At 39.3% G+C, this 18,076-nt stretch overlaps 1 protein-coding gene across 4 annotated transcripts in view; it reads left to right on the top strand.

Moving 5' to 3' along the window:
- The window catches only part of GNB4 (G protein subunit beta 4), a 54,175-nt gene that overhangs the window by 23,927 nt on the left and 12,172 nt on the right, over window positions 1-18,076 (top strand). For 3 of the 4 annotated variants that reach the window (XR_012518832.1, XM_039478797.2, XM_010337590.3), the window contains exons 2-7: window positions 5,267-5,365; window positions 10,056-10,094; window positions 12,213-12,319; window positions 15,241-15,304; window positions 16,746-16,908; window positions 17,959-18,025. Coding sequence is in view for 3 of the 4 variants with exons in the window: in XM_039478797.2 (XP_039334731.1) it covers window positions 5,309-5,365; window positions 10,056-10,094; window positions 12,213-12,319; window positions 15,241-15,304; window positions 16,746-16,908; window positions 17,959-18,025 (497 nt within the window). In the remaining variant the exon portion in view is untranslated. Of the gene's footprint in view, window positions 1-5,266; window positions 5,366-10,055; window positions 10,095-12,212; window positions 12,320-15,240; window positions 15,305-16,745; window positions 16,909-17,958; window positions 18,026-18,076 lie in introns of those variants that run through there. The other variant, XM_010337591.3, reaches the window with a different exon arrangement.

Raw genomic sequence — 18,076 nt, 5'->3', positions numbered from 1 at the left:
GTTGCGGTTGTCTGGCACAGGCATCACAAGGGTTCTGATTTCGCAGCTTAGCAACATTCTCAGACAGCCCCTGCCTTAGAACTACGCTTCCTTTCCCTCATGCCTGCTCAGGCGTAGCTGGAGCCTGCAGGACATGTGTGAGGTTTGAGAACTCAGGAATGCCATGTGAGGAGGTGGGATCACGTGCGGCAGCTCTCTAAGTTCTTGATGAAGGGAAGAAACAGGACTCTTAAGTGCAATGTGGAGTCAAGGAATTTTTTCTTTTCTTTCTTTTTAGGGGAGAGACTTGGGCACGTTTAACTTTAAATTGCCTAGTTGAAAGTGAAAGGTTCCCACAGATTGTTTGCTGGATGGGAGTGAGGGAGTATAACTTTATAGTGGACAAATTAAGCTGTTAACAACTAAACACACTGAGGAATTTTAGCTTCACTGATAGTGGCACAGAGAAACATGAAGTTCATCCTGATGTACTGTAGTGTGACATCCACAGCATCACCTGGAAGGATCCGTGCCAAATAGATTGAACCTGAATGTAATTAGCTGGTAGAACTAACTAACTTCCAGTTTACAAGCAGTCAGTATAGAAAATAAACAAGTTAAAACAGCACCATAAGAAGTAAACAGAATGGGGTACAGGACAAGTGATTTCGTTGTCTTTTTTTGAGACAGAGTCTCACTCTTCACCCATGCTCAATCTCAGCTCACTGCAACCTCTGCCTCCCAGGTTCAAGTGATTCTCCTGCCTCAGTTTCCCGAGCAGCTGGTATCACAGGTGCATACCACCACGCCTGGCTAACTTTTTGTATTTTTAGTAGCGATGGAGTTTCACCACATTCCTGGCCTGAGGTGATCTGCCCACCTCTGCCTCTTAAAGTGCTGGGATTACAGGTGCCACCCACTGCACTCAGCTAGTGACTGAGTCTCTCTAGTTGTTCAATGTTAGAAAGTGCAACAGAGCAGCCGGGCGCTGTGGCTCAAGCCTGTAATCCAAGCACTTTGGGAGGCTGAGGCGGGTGGATCACGAGGTCAAGAGATCAAGACCATCCTGGTCAACATGGTGAAACCCCGTCTCTAATGAAAATACAAAACATTAGCTGGGCATGGTGGCGCGTGCCTCTAATCCCAGCTACTCAGGAGGCTGAGGCAGGAGAATTGCCTGAACCCAGGAGGTGGAGGTTGCGGTGAGCCGAGATCGCGCCATTGCACTCCAGCCTGGGTAACAAGAGCAAAACTCCGTCTCAAAAAAAAAAAAAAAAAAAAAAAGTGCAACAGAGCAAGCAGGAGATGGATACTTCTAGATGGTGGGACAAGAGACATAACTAAATGTATTATATAGTTCTTAATTCGATCTGGATTTGCACAAATCAGATGTAAAAAGACATTGGTTGAAGAGTTTTTGGGGGAGATTTGAAAATCTGGGTTTTAGATATTAAATAATTTCTGTTAATTTTGGTAGTAATGATAATGGTATTGTGGTTTGGTAGATATTTTTAGAGATGTATACGGAAGTATTTAGGGCTAAAATGTCTTGATGTCTGTAATTGACTTTAAAATACTTCAGTGAAAACAAGATAAAACAAATATAGTAAAAGGCCGGGCGCGGTGGCTCAAGCCTATAATCCCAGAACTTTGGGAGGCCGAGGCGGGTGGATCACGAGGTCAAGAGATCGAGACCATGCTGGTCAACATGGTGAAACACCGTCTCTACTAAAAATACAAAAAATTAGCTGGGCATGGTGGCACGTGCCTGTAATCCCAGCTACTCAGGAGGCTGAGGCAGGAGAATTGCCTGAATCCGGGAAGCGCAGGTTGCCGTAAGCCGAGATCGCGCCATTGCACTCCAGCCTGGGCAACAAGAGCGAAACTCCGTCTCAAAAAAAAAAAAAAAAAGCTAAGATTTTATAAACCTATATGAATATTAAGGATACTCATAGTAATTTTTCTTCTGTGTTAGAACATGTAGCCCAGAACTTAAAATATAATAAAGAAAATAAAATGAAAAAAACTTTTTATTAATAAAAAGACTACGGCCGGGCTTTGGGGTTGGGACAGCAGTAGGGTGGGTAACAAACAGGTAATTTTGAATGTGTTTAAAAGTTCTAAGACCCAGACTGGGCTCAGTGGCTCATGTTTGTGGTCCTAGTGCTTTGGGAGGTTGGGGTGGGAGGGTCGCTTGAGCCCAAAAGTTCAGGACCAGCCTGGGCAATGTAGCTAGAACCGCATCTCTACAAATAATAACATCAATAATAAATGCAAATTTTAAAAAAGTTTCAAGGCCCTCTAGACTAGTCTCTTGATAGTTATTTCTAGTATGTTAGCAACTTAGTAGGAGACATGTAAACTAGTTCTGCTTACCCATAGTTTTTGGAATGCAAAAAATAAAGAGGCGTCAGAACCAATCGGGGTTTCTAGGGCTTTGGGCTAGGGATATCTCAGGAATGGTCAGCGAGCTAAGGTTGTGACTTTAAAGAGCCTGCATGCTGCTTATCTTCAGTTCAGCAGGATGATATTCCATACCGCTATAATCTATCCAGTCTGGCCCTTTCTGAGAAGCATACCAAATTGTTAAACAATCAGGGAATGGTTAAGACTCATAAATAAAAGGTAGAAAATCTGGATAAACAGAGAAATATACCACAGTATTACATTGGAAATGGAATATTAGAATGATTTTAGTTCTTCTCAAACTGCTTTATACCTTAATGCCATTCCAGTCAATCCCAATAAATTTATTTTTTATTTTTTATTTTTTTATTATTATTTTTTTTTGAGACGGAGTTTTGCTCTTCTTACCCAGGCTGGAGTGCAATGGCGCGATCTCGGCTCACCGCAACCTCCGCCTCCTGGGTTCAGGCAATTCTCCTGCCTCAGCCTCCTGAGTAGCTGGGATTACAGGCACACGCCACCATGCCCAGCTGATTTTTTGTATTTTTAGTAGAGACGGGGTTTCACCATGTCGACCAGGATGGTCTCGAACTCTCGACCTCTTGATCCACCCGCCTCGGCCTCCCAAAGTGCTGGGATTACAGGCTTGAGCCACCGCGCCCGGCTAATAAATTTATTTTTTAATTGGACAAAATAAATACAAAGTGAATTCTGAAAGAATAAACAGATACTGGGTTTTTTTGGTCTGAACATAATAAACAGATATTTGTACCATAGTTGATGTGATGTTTATAAGATAGACTCCAAAACCAAATTCATGCTCATGAGGGGAATCAATCTTTTATAGGAATTTGGACTTGGGACAGTCATTTTGGGCTATAATCTTGACCTGAAAAGATATAAGCTTGGGTGTTTTACTCAGAGGAGCAGAGAAAGTTACTCTGTAGAAAGAAAAAAAACAAGGAAGACGTGAAGAGAAAAGAGGACAGGTAGAGAAAGAATACTCCTAGTTTCTGACCTCTGTTGTCTTTTTGAGGTAGTAATAGTCCTGTCTTTTAGTTCTGTGATTCATCCTAAATCCTTAGAATGAATATTCCTTTATTAAGCTATTTCAGGTTGCTTTATTTACTGGAGACTAAAGTATCTTAAGTGATGGGGACACAACAAAGAATAAAGCAGAGACCCTACCTCAAGGAACTTTACGTCTTTTGTTTTGTTTTGTTTTGAGACAGAGACTTGCTTTGTCATCCAGGCTGGAGTGCTGTGGTGTGATCTCAGTTCAGTGCAGCCTCCACCTCCCAGGTTCAAGCAATTCTTGTGCCTCAGCTTCTTGAGTAACTGGGATAACAGTCATATGCCACCACACCCAGTAATTTTCGTATTTCTGGTGGAGATGAGGTTTCGCCATGTTGGCCAGGCTGGTTTTGAACTCCTGGCCTCAAGTGATTCACTCACCTTGGCCTTCCAAAGTGATTGGATTACAGGCGTGAACTACTACACCCGGCCCTTCACATCTTATTAGAAGGAAAGAGACCACAAATAAGTGAATACATGCCAGATGGTGTTGAGTGTTACAGTGAAGAAAAAGATAGGGTAAGAGGAGCATGTTCGGGTGCATTCATGCTATCAGTAAAGGTCCCACTGAGAAGATAACATTTGAGCAGATGTAAGGGAGGAAGTGATTAAAATAGCAGGGACAAGAGCTATCCAAGCAGAGGCAGGAGCAAACGCAAAGACACTGAGACTGGGGCCTGCCTAGTGTGTTCAAGGAACATCAGAGAAGCCTTTGAACAGCTGGAAAAGTGTGAGAGTGATAGGAGTAGTCAGAGGGGTGTGTGTGATGATAGAGGGCTCTGTGGGTCACAATAAGAGATTAGTGGAATGGAAAACCACTGGAACGTTTAAAGTGACTTGTATTTTAAAAGGATGTCTAGTTGCTCTAATTAGACCAGAGAGTGGTCAAGGGCAGTAGAAAGCGGACCAGGTGGCCGGGCGTGGTGGCTCAAGCCTGTAATCCCAGCACTTTGGGAGGCCAAGGCGGGTGGATCACGAGGTCCAGAGATCGAGACCATCGTGGTCAACATGGTGAAACCCGGTCTCTACTAAAAATACAAAAAATCAGCTGAGCATGGTGACGTGTGCCTGTAATCCCAGCTACTCGGGAGGCTGAGGTGGGAGAATTGCCTGAACCCAGGAGGCAGAGGTTGCAGTGAGCCGAGATCGCGCCATTGCACTCCAGCCTGGGTGACAAGAGCGAAACTCCGTCTCAAAAAAAAAAAAAAAGAAAGGGGACCAGGTGAGAGATAATGGTGGTTTGGACCTAGACAATAGGAGTGGAAGTAATCAGAATTAGAACCTGGCTAATTTTTTAAGGAATAGCTGACATGATTTGCTAATAGATAAGATGGGAAGGATATTATTAAACAGAGAAGGATTGCTCCCAGATTTTTAGCTTAAACAATTGTAAGGATGGACTTGCCATTTCCTGAGATGGGGAGGGCTTGGGGATGGGGTGGGCTTCAGTGTTGAAGTAACTGTATGAGGTGCTATCCAGACATCCCAGTGGAGAAGTGTCTTGGTGCCCTCTGAACTATTGTAAAATATTTCTCACTGGACTCCATTTTGGTACTAATTCCCCATAATGCAGTCTTGCATCCTACAATGTGGAATTTCTGCTCCATCCTCTGATCATGTTCTTGTATAAAATCCTTCAGTATATAACCTCAATCTATATTTACTAAGCATCTTTAAGTTCTAGTGATAATTGACCACCTCAGTTGAATTTCAGAAGGACCAAAAAGAAGTTATATATCAGTATTTTAAAACTAGATTAAGATGTAAATAGAGAACTGAATCTTCCTCTTTCTCTACTTTTTAACAGCTGTTTTCACTCATTAACTCCTGAGGTAAAGAGACTGAAAAGATGAGCGAGCTGGAACAGTTGAGGCATGAAGCAGAACAGCTGCGGAATCAGATTCAGGTACAACTTTTTCATTTCAAAATTTTAACACTTAGTTCCAGGAATGTACAAAATTTGCCTATTAGTTTATCAGTCTATATTAAATAATTTCTAGGGCTAGAAATGGTCTATTTTTTTTCTCTCAGGTGAAGAACTAAGGTCTGTTTGTGTTTGTCATATCTCAAAAGAACTCTTAAAAAATCATTGCTAACAAGTCCCTACGTAGAAGAATGGCGTCTGTGAAAGACAGACATAATTCTCTCTTTATTTACATGCCTAGAATCATAGATTTTTGGTGCAAAACAATAATGTAGATATCGTCACAATGTAGTACACTAGGAAAATACTAATGTGTACATTTGATTCAAGAAAATCATTAATCCCAGCACTTTGGGAGGCTGAGGCAGGGGGATCGCCTTAGGTCAGGAGTTCGAGACCAGCCTGGCCAACATGGTGAAACTCCGTCTCTACTAAAAATTCAAAAATTAACTGGGCGTGGTGGTGTGCACCTGTAATCCCAGCTCCTCAGGAGGCTGAGGCGAAAGAATGGCTTGAATCTGGGAGGTGGAGGTTGCAGTGAGCTGAGCTCGTGCCACTGCGCTCCAGCCTGGGTGACAGAGTGAGACTCTGTCTCAAAGCAAAACAAAAAAAAGCTAAAACTATTAGTGGCAGAATCAAAACATGTCTGACATCTTTTACTCTTGGAATCAACTCAAAACGGTAAGGAGGATAAGAAACAACTACAGACTCCAGCTTTGACAAGATTAAAAGACTCTAAAGCTTCAGAGCATAACAGGCTAGGGAGGAGTTGGCAAATGCAGTGAAGCAGCACAGGGGAGGCTCCGAGGAGGCGTCTGCGTAGGGAGCACTGCCTCAGACAGCACCACCGTCCCTTCTTTGGAACAATGGAAACAGATGCCTCCTTGGACTTGGTTAGCACTGAGAAATACCAAGGAAGGCTGAGCTAAAAATGAAAGGATATAGACGTGCCATCTTGTAGGCAGCCTGCTGATAAGCGGGGTGGAGGAAAGAGGCTTTGAGTTGTGAGTAGCCTGGCAGCTGCCTGCTACTTTTCCCAGAGAAAAGGCTAAAACAACGTACAAAGGTAAGCAGGGAGAATCTCGTAACTTGGAGCACAGCTGAGGCCTTTCCCAGCTTGAACCTCTCACAATAGCTGTTTCTGAAGAATTTGTCTAACTTAAAAGCGAAGAGTACAAGAGATCGAGACCATCCTGGCCAATGTGGTGAAACCCCATCTCTACTAAAAAATACAAAAATTAGCTGGGCATGGTGGTGTGCGCCTGTAGTCCCAGCTACTTGGGAGGCTGAAGCAGGAGAATTGCTTCAACCCGGGAGGCGGAGGTTGCAGTGAGCCGAGATCACGCCACTGCACTTCAGTCTGGAGCCTGGCAACAGAGCAAGACTTTGTCTGAAAAAAATAAATGAAATAAAAAAAGTGAAGCGTGGGCCAGGTGCAGTGGCTTGTACCTGTACTCCCCAAACTATTCAGGAGGCTGAGGTGGGAGGATTGCTTGAGTCCAGGAGTTCGAGGCTGCCATGAACCATGATCACACCACTGCACTCTAACCATATGAAAGAGCAAGACCCTGTCTCAAAAAAAAAAAAAAAAAAAGAAAAAGAAAAAATCTATACAAAGATGGTAAAAGAAAAGAGAAGAAAGGATTAGAAAAAACAGGGACGGTTGAAGAACATTCACCAGAAAAGTGTTGATTCTGAGTGAAGTCATAACCAGACAGACTTATTGCCAGGAATTTAAGGCATTTATTTATTTAGATGTGAATAAGAATTCTGAGTTGAAATCTTAGGATTCTGAACAAAGCTTTCAAAACAAAGGAGAGACTAATTTTGAATGGGATGATCGCAGAAGCCTTTGCAGGCTCACCTCTGAATTCGATGTGACTGTATCCACTCAGTGGAATTTCTGTTCTCCCTACCTGTGTCACTTAGCCAGATGCTGAGGAGGAGCAGGTGACTGGCCAACCATGTGACCATATGTCCATCTCATTTAATCCTCACGTCGACTCTGTGGAGTCGATGGTGTTACTTCATTTTATAGTTCAGGAAGCTGAGGCTCAGTGAGATTAAATAAGTTGCCCAGGTAACAGATCCAGGATTCAGACCAGGTGCATTCTCCTGGAACTTAAGGTTGGTTCTCCTAACCTTCCTTACTAATGTGTTTTCCTGTGACCTGTGCTGTAGCCATACTAGGCTGGTTCCCTGAACACACATTGCTCTTTCTTACCTGTTACCTTTTATCAAATTGTTCCCTTGGGGAATTATACTACCTCTGGTCCAGTTTTGCACTTTGGAAATCCTATCAATTGAGTCCTAATCCTCCAAGAGGCCTTCACTTGGATTTACCCTTTTTTTTTTTTTTTTAATTGGAAGGCAGGAAGCCATGGTCAAACAGCTATGGATTCCATCTTTTCATTAATCGGGACAAGGTTCTTAACTTCACTGATGATCAGTATCTTTGCTGTGAAGCAGGAGAACCAGTACTCCACTTTATATGTTTCTGCAGAGAATTAAGTGAAATAGCAGGTAGAGGACTTAGTCTGATTTCAGCAAGTGGCAGTTTTTCACTCATTCAGCATGTTGGACATCTGTTACACAGCTGGCCACGCTTGCCTTGTGTGGTTGTTCCTTGTGCACATTTGCCCCTACTGTGTGTACCTGCATGGAAAATTCTGTGTCTTAGTCTCCCTGTCTCACCAGCATCCCAAGCACAATGTCATGGGCACAGGTGCGCACCAAATCACCTCCTCCCTTGACTTCAAGTAACCACACGGATGTGAAATGCCGCGTACTTACCTTGTCAGTTTAATTGTCACACCATTCCTTTCTACCCCCTCCAATCCAGAAAAATAATCTAACTATATTTTTACCTAACTATAGTATAAATACATGCTATAATAGAAATGTAGGCTATTTATTGTAATGATTTTTAAAAAATTTTTTAAAAATGCAAATAATTGTTGTGCTTCTGATTTGGAAAAAAGTATATATCATCTTTCTTTTGCAAAAGATTTTATCAGATTTTGTGTTTCTTTTGGTGCTGGACAGTATGGAATTCAGGCTTTAATGTAATATTTATTTTCTTTTAAAAATTTTTTTATATTTTTTGCCAGATCTTACAGTGAGAATATTTGTTTGTTTTTAATAGAGACAGGGTCTCACCGTTTTGCCCAGGCTGGATTCAAACTCCTGGGCTCAAGCAATCCTTTCCCCTCGGCCTCCCAAAGTGCTGAGATTACAGACGTGAGTCATCATGCCTGGCCTTATATTTTGTTTTATAATAGATAATAACGTTCATAAGAGAGAGTTCTCGGTGTAAATAGAATCTTTGCACAACGTAATTTTGCAAATAACTGCTGCTAACATATTTGTAGAATTATTGTATTCCAACATATTTTAATTTTTGTTGCCAATTTCTACTATAGTTCAATAGTTTTCATTTGCAGTTTTAAAATTGTGTTACTAATAGCTCAATGAGGGCAGAGATTTTTGATGTCTATTGGAGCCTAGAATAGTGCCTCACACATAGAGTTCAACAAATTTTTTTTAAACAACTGACTAAATTAAAAAGGAAAGAGAGCCTAAACAATGATAGTTCATTTTCATAAAGCTTGAAATAAATCTTTTTTAAGAATTTGGTCTTCAACTCTCCCATTTTTGGAACATGTTTCAGACCCATCAGTGTCATTTCTGGAAAGTCTTTTCATTATAGGAAAGTGGGCTGTGTTATTCCTTACCAGATGATGTCTTTAAACCCAGTTTGGCTAAGAATGAAAGAATCAAATCATATATTTTGTGCAACTACTTGTGAACACCCTTACATAGAAATATTCCAAGTGGTTATATATAGGTTGAAAGGGCAGCCAGAAAGATCATGTCCGCCATCCAGTGTTTGCTGTAAGCTGAAGCAGGCATTTCTTCCTTGACTGACTGGAATAAATTGTCCATTTGGGACATTTTATTAAATAAACATGGTGTGCCTTCTCCTTGCTCAGGAGTATGCAAGTAGTGAAACACTGTATAGAAAAAACAAAGTTTAGGAGGATACTGCTACAGCCTTTGTGGAAAAAAGTTCGCCTAGCAGGAAGGATTTAATCACACTTCTTAGTTTTCTATGTATATAAATCCTCTAAATTTGTTTTTAAGTAATAAATTTGAAAAAAGGTTGGTAAGTTTGGTTTAAAATTTTTTTTGTTTATTAAATGTGTTTTTTGCAGTCTTTAATTTTTTGTTAATTTCTGTTTCACTGTCTTCCTTTTGATAATCCTCTTCAGTTTGTATAAAAATTTGAGGTCTCAAATTATTATTGACATCTCTCAAATGTTGTTGAGAAGAGACAAATCCATAGAGAAAGAAAGTAAATTAGTGATTGTTAAGGGCTGTGGGAGAAAAAGGAATTGGGAGATAATGGGGTTTCTTTTTTGGGGTGATGTAAATGTTCTGTAATTAGTGGTGATGGTTCCACAACATTGTGATACTGAAAACCACTAGATTTTATACCTTAAAATGGTTAAAATGGTTCAGTTTAGGTTATGTGATTTTTATGTCAATTTTTAAAATTTAGATGATGTGGTACAGTGAAAAGTAAATTTGCAGATCTACATTTTAAATAACAATATCACTTTAGTTATTCCACAGGTTTCTAAATCATTATAATCATCTTTCTTTACTTCAGGATGCTCGGAAAGCATGTAATGATGCAACACTTGTTCAGGTAAATTGTTTTTCTTGATTTCATGTTGATAACTCACGAAATAATTTGACACTGAGGCAAATGACATTCAGATTCTTGTATTAGTACTTAACTGAAAAAAGTTAAATGAAATTTCTGTATAAAAGCACTTTGTAATTTGTCAAATGCTATACAGTGCGAGTAATTTTTTTTTTTTTTTTTTTTTTTTTTTTGAGGTAGAGTCTCGCTCTGTTGCCCAGGTTGGAGTGCAATGGCGCGATCTTGGCTCACTGCAAACCTCTGCCTCCTGGGTTCAGGGAATTCTCCTGCCTCAGCCTCCTGAGTAGCTGGGACTCTGTAGTCCGCGCCACCACACCCAACTAATTTTTGTGTTTTTAGTAGAGACAGGATTTCACCATGTTGGCCAGGATGGTCTCGATCCCTTGACCTCGTGATCCGCCAACCTTGGCCTCCCAAAGTGCTGAGATTATAGGCATAAGCCACTGTGCCCAGTGCTTTTTAAAATATGTTGTTAAAATAGATGTCTATGGAAAAGTAAATGCCATGAAAATATAGATTCAAGGCTGACCACAGAGGCTAACACCTGTAATCCCAGTACTTTGGGAGGCCAAGGTAGGAGGATCACTTGAGGTCAGGAGTTTCAGGCCAACCTGGCCAACCTGGTGAAACCCTGTCTCTACTAAAAAAAAAAAAAAATACAAAAATTAGCTGGGCATGGTGATGTGTGCCTGTAATCCCACCTTCTCGGTAGGCTGAGGCAGGAGAATCACTTGAACCAGGGAGGCAGAGGTTGCAGTGAGCCAAGATCACACCACTGCACTCCAGCCTAAAAGACAGAGCGAGACTCTGTCTCAAAAAATATGTATGTGTGTGTGTGTGTGTGTGTGTGTGTCTGTGTGTACATGTGTGTGTGTATATATATGTGTGTGTGTGTGTATATATATTTAGGTATGTATGTATATATAGATTCATACAGTTTATGGTTTTTTTAAAGTAGTTTCTGATTCTTTTTGGTATATCCTGATTGGTTTTTTTCTTATGAAAACTCTTAGGTTGGTAATGATAGTAAGAGGAGTTAAAAAAACTAACATTTGCCAGGCGTGGTGGCTCAAGCCTGTAATCCCAGCACTTTGGAAGGCGGGTGGATCACGAGGTCGAGAGTTCGAGACCATCCTGGTCGACATGGTGAAACCCCGTCTCTACTAAAAATACAAAAAATCAGCTGGGCATGGTGGCGTGTGCCTGTAATCCCAGCTACTCAGGAGGCTGAGGCAGGAGAATTGCCTGAACCCAGGGGGCGGATGTTGCGGTGAGCCGAGATCGCGCCATTGCACTCCAGCCTGGGTAACAAGAGCGAAACTCCGTCTCAAAAAAAAAAAAAAAGAAAACTAACATTTAAGGCTGGGCGCGGTGGCTCAAGCCTGTAATCCCAGCACTTTGGGAGGCCGAGGCGGGTGGATAACGAGGTCGAGAGATCGAGACCATCCTGGTCAACATGGTGAAACCCCGTCTCTACTAAAAATACAAAAAATTAGCTGGGCATGGTGGCACGTGCCTGTAATCCCAGCTACTCAGGAGGCTGAGGCAGGAGAATTGCCTGAACCCAGGAGGCGGAGGTTGAGGTGAGCCGAGATCGCGCCATTGCACTCCAGCCTGGGTAACAAGAGCGAAACTCCATCTCAAAAAAAAAAAAAAAAAAAAAAGAAAACTAACATTTAAAAAAACTCTTGGGAAGGCTTCATGTTTAATTAATATTGATCATTTATATTGAAATAATTTATGTGCTCTACAAATATAAAATTAGCTTTCTCACAGACAGTTAGGATTACAAATGTTTATACTGTGATCATTTGCTACTAGATTTTTATGTGTGGCTGGTTTTTTACTAAAGCATAGAGGTATATCTATTTTTAGTTAATAGTCCTCAGAAGGCATTCTTATTTACAATAGCACATAGGATTATTATAAAATGATCATAATTTTTTATGAACAATTGATCCCATAACAGTTCTGTGGAAAACCTTCAATTACTATAAATTTACTTTTATGTCTATTGTTTTACCTCCTCACTGTTTCTAGTTCAAGTTATCTCATGAACTATGACTAAAGTAAAGAATAACATTTTGTTCCTTTCAAAAGATTACATCAAATATGGACTCTGTGGGTCGAATACAAATGCGAACAAGACGTACACTGAGGGGCCACCTAGCTAAAATCTATGCTATGCATTGGGGATACGATTCCAGGTTTGTACCTGTCATTTTTAAACTGTCACAGAATTATTTTCATTAAGAATCATAATTTGCATTTTCTTTGTTTAAAAACAAACTATATTCATGAAGCGTTTGTAGAAAATGCGTCTCAAATGAACATGCTGCTTTCACTAAGAATATTCATTGACTCTTTAAGAGATTCCAGGACAACTGTTTCGAAGAGGATTTCTTTTCTTTGCAGTAGGACATTGCAGACATTGTTTTTTAAATATGCCCAAAGCATTCTTACTGTATATTAACCTTGAAATTTCAGTTAATAAGCAAATATTTATTGAACATCTTCTATGTGCAAGTTATTGGACATTGCCATAATTACCTATTATATAAATTTACAAATAATGGAAATTACATGAAACAAAGATATTTTTATTGAATACATCCTTTACTCTCTTGACTCCATCACAGAAAGGTGTGTGCTTGAATGTGCAAGTTGACTGTCTGCAGGTGCACCGGCACACACACGGCTGCCTCCTGGCCTGCAGTTAGATAGATGGTCATCACTACCATTGACTACGTGTGTAAGGTCACAGTGCAGCCTGTGCTTTTTCCACTCTCTGGCAGTAGCCGGTGTATCTGCTGCCACAGTGGTTTGCTTGTTCCTTTGATTTGGTTAATCTTAATGGGAAATGTCTAAACTAAGAAACTTCTATTTTTTAATAGAAGTTGCTACTCCAGCTCTCTCCTGTTTATTTTTTATTTTTAAAAGAAAAAATCCAGATAAGAATAAAAAGGAAAAAAAAGTTATCCATTTATTCTCTTATCCCAAGAGACACTAAAATTGTAAAGTAGAAGAAGCCTCAGTTGTTGCTCTAATTGGGATACTTGACCACCATCATATAGAAAATGTGTGTCTTAGGAAGGGGTACATAAAATTATATAATTGACAACTGACATAAAGCTAACATTTAAGGCTGGGTGCGGTGGCTCAAGCCTGTAATCCCAGCACTTTGGGAGGCCGAGGCGGGTGGCCAATTGTCTTATTCTTACTTTTTTGTTTGTTTGTTTTTGAGACAGAGTTTCACTCTAGTTGCCTAGGCTGGAGTGCCATGGCTTGATCTTGGCTCACCGCAACCTCTTCCTCCCAGGTTCAAGCAATTCTTCTGCCTCAGCCTCCCAAGTACCTGGGAGAACAGGCATCCAGAATCACACCTGGCTAATTTTTGTGTTTTTAGTAGAGAGGGGTCTCACCATGTTAGCCAGGCTGGTCTTGAACTCCTGACCTCAGGTGATCTAACCGCCTCTGCCTCCCAAAGTGCTGGGATTACAGCTGTGAGCCACCACACCCAGCCAAATGTCTTAATTCTTTTTCTTAAAGAAGTTTAAGATAAAAATAATTTACCTATTGATAAACTTTTAACTCATAATATAACTTGAAAACAATATTAATGGATTCTTGCTTTCCTTAAATGTTTTCTCAAGACTATTAATCTTTATAGAAAAATGAAACTATCACCCAGGAATCTGTCTTACGTAGGCTTCCCACCCATCCCTGTGATCAGTTCATTACCTAAGGTTCTCTTCCACTCTTATGCTGATGATGCCAATTGATTTTTAAAGAATTTTCTTTAGATTCCATCCTACACCGCACTATCAGATAGATCTTCCGTTTTGTAAAACCTTGTAATGACTGCCATCCAAAAATCTGATAGTGTTACTTCCCTATAGGGAAAGGAACTGGGTGGCTGGGGACAGGCCCGGGAAGGTGCTTTTTAATTTTTTTTCTGTATATCCTTTTTTATTTTTTGAATTTTATACCATGGTGAAAAATAAACATTCCAAACAAGGCTGGGAGTGGTGGCTCACTTCTGTAATCCCAGAACTTTGGGAGTCCAAGTGGGTGGGTCAGTGAGGCCAGGAGTTCGAGATCAGCCTGGCCAACACGGTGAGCTCCCGTCTCTACTAAAAATACAAAAATTAGCCAGTGGTGATGTTGTGCACCTGTTATGCCAGCTATTTGGGAGGCTGAGGCAGGAGAATCACTTAAATCTGGGAGGTGGAGGTTGCAGTGAGCTGAGATCATGCCACTGCACTGTAGCCTAGGTGACACAGTGAGATGTTGAAAAACAACAGAACAAATTTAGTGGCTAACATTACTTAGGAGTTCATACTGTTAGCTTAACAAACTGCAGTTTAAACCCAGTCTGCTTTTCTCTACTTACTTTTCCTTTTTCTCACAAACTCTGTACAACTGGAAGACTCACAATTCCTGAAATACTCACTTGTTTTCTACCTGTCATTGATCTTCCATTGCTTTCTCCTAAAATAACAGCCTTTTCCCTGTCTTGAGCTCTCAACATTTTCTTTCAAGACTAATTCTCTTTTGATTAACTCAGCTAGCCATGGCTTCTCCATTACTCTCCTGTGGCATTGATTTTATACCCCTCTTCTAGCAGTTTTCACTTATTTAATATAAATATGAGTAAATGTCTTCTCTTCACCAGATGGTAGAGGCCTCAAGAGCAGGAGATGTATCCTGCTTTGGACCTCTAGCGCTGTCATATTCTCAGGCTCTCAGTGGTGTTTTTAGATTGAATGAAGTATGGTTAGGCTTCTGTGTACATTCTTGTCATTAAATTTAAGTAAGTCAGTAAGTACTAAACCAGTCAGCTAATATCCACCCAAATCTTGTTTAACTCAAATGTTTTTACCACGAAAAAGTTTAATCAATCCCATACATTTTTAGTCAGTTGCTAAATTTTATTTTATGAAATATGTTCAAAATTTTTGGCATGCAGCACAAATTTTTTTACAAGTTGGAAGAACATTTTTTGGTATCAAGTTTTTAATTAGAAAATGTATTCTTTTTTCTGAATTCTACATTAATGCAGTACATAAGCAATTTCAGCTGTTTTTTCCCTCTAAATATCAAATTATTTTTGTGTTTATTCCTCTAGGCTGCTAGTCAGTGCTTCCCAAGATGGAAAATTAATTATTTGGGATAGCTATACAACAAATAAGGTAGAATTTCTTGATAATTCTTTTGAATAACCCTGTATTTGTTTTGCTGTTCACCAGTTCTTTTTATTCTTTTACCTCAAACTTTAATTGGTTTCTGAGATAAAGTTATTGTTTATTTTAATCTAGTTCTTCTCTTTTGTCGTAGTGTTTAATGTTTAACTCTTTTTTATTTCCAAAGATGACTCTGTGTTTTACTAGAGGGCTTATATTTAATATTTGAATATTAGAAAAGAGTACTATTTTATGTATACTAATAAATGATTTTTTTAAAAAATCCCCACTTCCAAATATGACAAAGACCCTGAGATTTTTATTTTTAGTTGTGGATAAGTTAGATGGCTAGTGTAAAGCTCTTCTTTGGCCCGCTTCAGGCTTTGATTTGTGCTTCTGGACTGCTTAGAAGATAGATTGGAGGCAAATGACAACTTGTTTAGATCTCTTGGTGGTAAAAGACTGTGGATGGTCTCAGTACATCCACTGGAAGGAATCTCCAGTTTTAAGTTGTTGAGCAGTAGTGAAAAAGCTTCAGGAATATTTTCATAAGTTTAATACCTTTATACTCTGTATACATATTAGTATTTTCATTAAACAATTGAAAATACCAGTTTTGGGACATAAACAATAACTTCAACTTGACTGAGATTTTAAAGCTAGCTAAGACAATTCTGTAATATAATAGTTTTTCTTTATTAGTCATTAAGCTTGTTATCTTTCAACTATATTTTCATTTAAAAAAATGTCTTTTAAGCGTATTATTTTAGGTTAAGTGAGAGCATAGTAGTAATCCTGCCATGTGTTGATTCCCTGTAGGGACTGTTTAGCCTTGGTATCCTCATGCACCTTACTTTTTTCCATCTGGACCTGCAAATGATTGGTGTTAGGGTAACAAGTCACCAGATCAATGCAAAACTCTCACCATTGTTTGAATGAGATCCCAGAATAACAGCCTATTAATAGAAGGATGCTAATGTCATCTTTTCATGGAAGACCCATATAATTGACTCTGATACTTGCTAATTATATCCCTTGTTCTTGCTCAGAGTTACGTTGGAGAACATTTCTCTTTTGAGCACTATTACAAAAACGAAAATTCTATTAAAACCTTTAATGTTTTACACTTAATTTTTCAAATTAATATTCACATTAAGTATTTGGCAATATATTAACATTGAAACATCTTTATATTATTTATTTTATCAAGATAATTATTTCCAAAAAGAGCACTTTTTGAATCAAATGATTGGATAATACAAAATAATAGGCATCTTAATGTGCGTTAGCGTTTTAGTTTTCATGGTTGAGTCTTTCAAGCCATTACGTTATTTTGATTTATCTTTCTTAGGTGTATTTAATTTTTGGTAATATTTACTTCATTGTAATGGGTTTCTGCAATAGATGACTGTTTCTGTAGTCTCAGTCCTGTGTGGTGTGTGCTCCGCAGATGCACGCTATTCCTTTGAGGTCCTCCTGGGTGATGACCTCTGCTTATGCTCCCTCGGGTAATTATGTCGCCTGTGGAGGCTTGGACAACATCTGCTCTATATACAACTTAAAGACCAGAGAGGGAAATGTGAGAGTGAGCCGAGAGTTGCCAGGCCACACAGGTGAGCTTCCCTAAATACTGTTCTTTCCCACCACACATGATTCCTTGTGTAGAATGTGCTGATCAAGGACAAATGACAAATTGTGCTCGGCTGGCTAAAGGATGAGGATTAATTGGGTGGGAGTAGAAATTATTATGAACAAAGGAAACGTTAACTTTTTATAATCATACACATTTATAATTTTTTCTTTCAAAAATAGCTGTATTGTTTTTATAAGAATGATGAATTTACTGCACAGAATTCAAACTCATCAAAAATGAGGAAAATAAAATTTGCTGCGATATAACAATGATGGGGTTGTGGCATCTGCACTCAATTATATGATTGGAGGTGTGCATTAAGGTACATTAGTGAAGTACTTTTCACCATGGTAGTGTATTGCTTTGTTTGCCAGTGTGCACATCATAGTTCAAGAGTGTAGTATTGGGTTAGTGGTGTTAATCAGGAATTTATTGCCACTTGTCTGGCTTCTGTCCATCTGAATTTTTGACCATACTATTTGACCATGCTTTTACAAAATCTCTAGAATGGTGTTTTCCTGCCATTTCCATATTTTGAACAACGGATGAATGCTAAACATTCAGATGCCACATCTTCCGTAAAGTCTTCACTGTTGTTCTTCTGATTTCTTACAATATTTTTATTTTTTAAATATTTTTTACTTGGAAAAAAAATGTTTTTAACTGCTCCTTGCAGAGCAGGGCTAACTATGAGGTGAATTAGCCCTCCCACAGTATTTTAAAAGCCACGGTACCTAACACAGTTGGCCATAGATTACAGTTCTTCCCAAGGTTATAGTTCTTCTCAATCTGGTAACTTTCAGAGTACCCAGCACATGTCATTAACATGTTAAATCCCTAAGAATGGCTTGTTGATAAAATGTAGTTTATAGACAATGTAGGATTTTTTAGTAACTAAGAACTGTAGATTTTATTGAGAAGCACTTGTTGCCCAAGTATTCTGTTTTTAAAACTATATATTGCTATTTCATATGGTAACTACGTTATTCAGTCAGTGATAACCTAAAATTTGCTACTCTTTATACTTTAGGGTACTTGTCCTGCTGTCGTTTTTTAGATGACAGCCAAATTGTTACAAGTTCAGGAGATACGACTTGGTAAGTTTATTCCAGAAGAACACTGGTTATAGGTTTGAGGGTGGTCATAGG

This window comes from Saimiri boliviensis, chromosome 8, assembly GCF_048565385.1.
Source record: "Saimiri boliviensis isolate mSaiBol1 chromosome 8, mSaiBol1.pri, whole genome shotgun sequence".
NCBI classification, from domain to species: Eukaryota; Metazoa; Chordata; class Mammalia; order Primates; family Cebidae; genus Saimiri; species Saimiri boliviensis.
The sequence above is the reverse complement of the archived record's forward strand: the minus strand, read 5'-3'. Positions and strand labels throughout refer to the sequence as shown.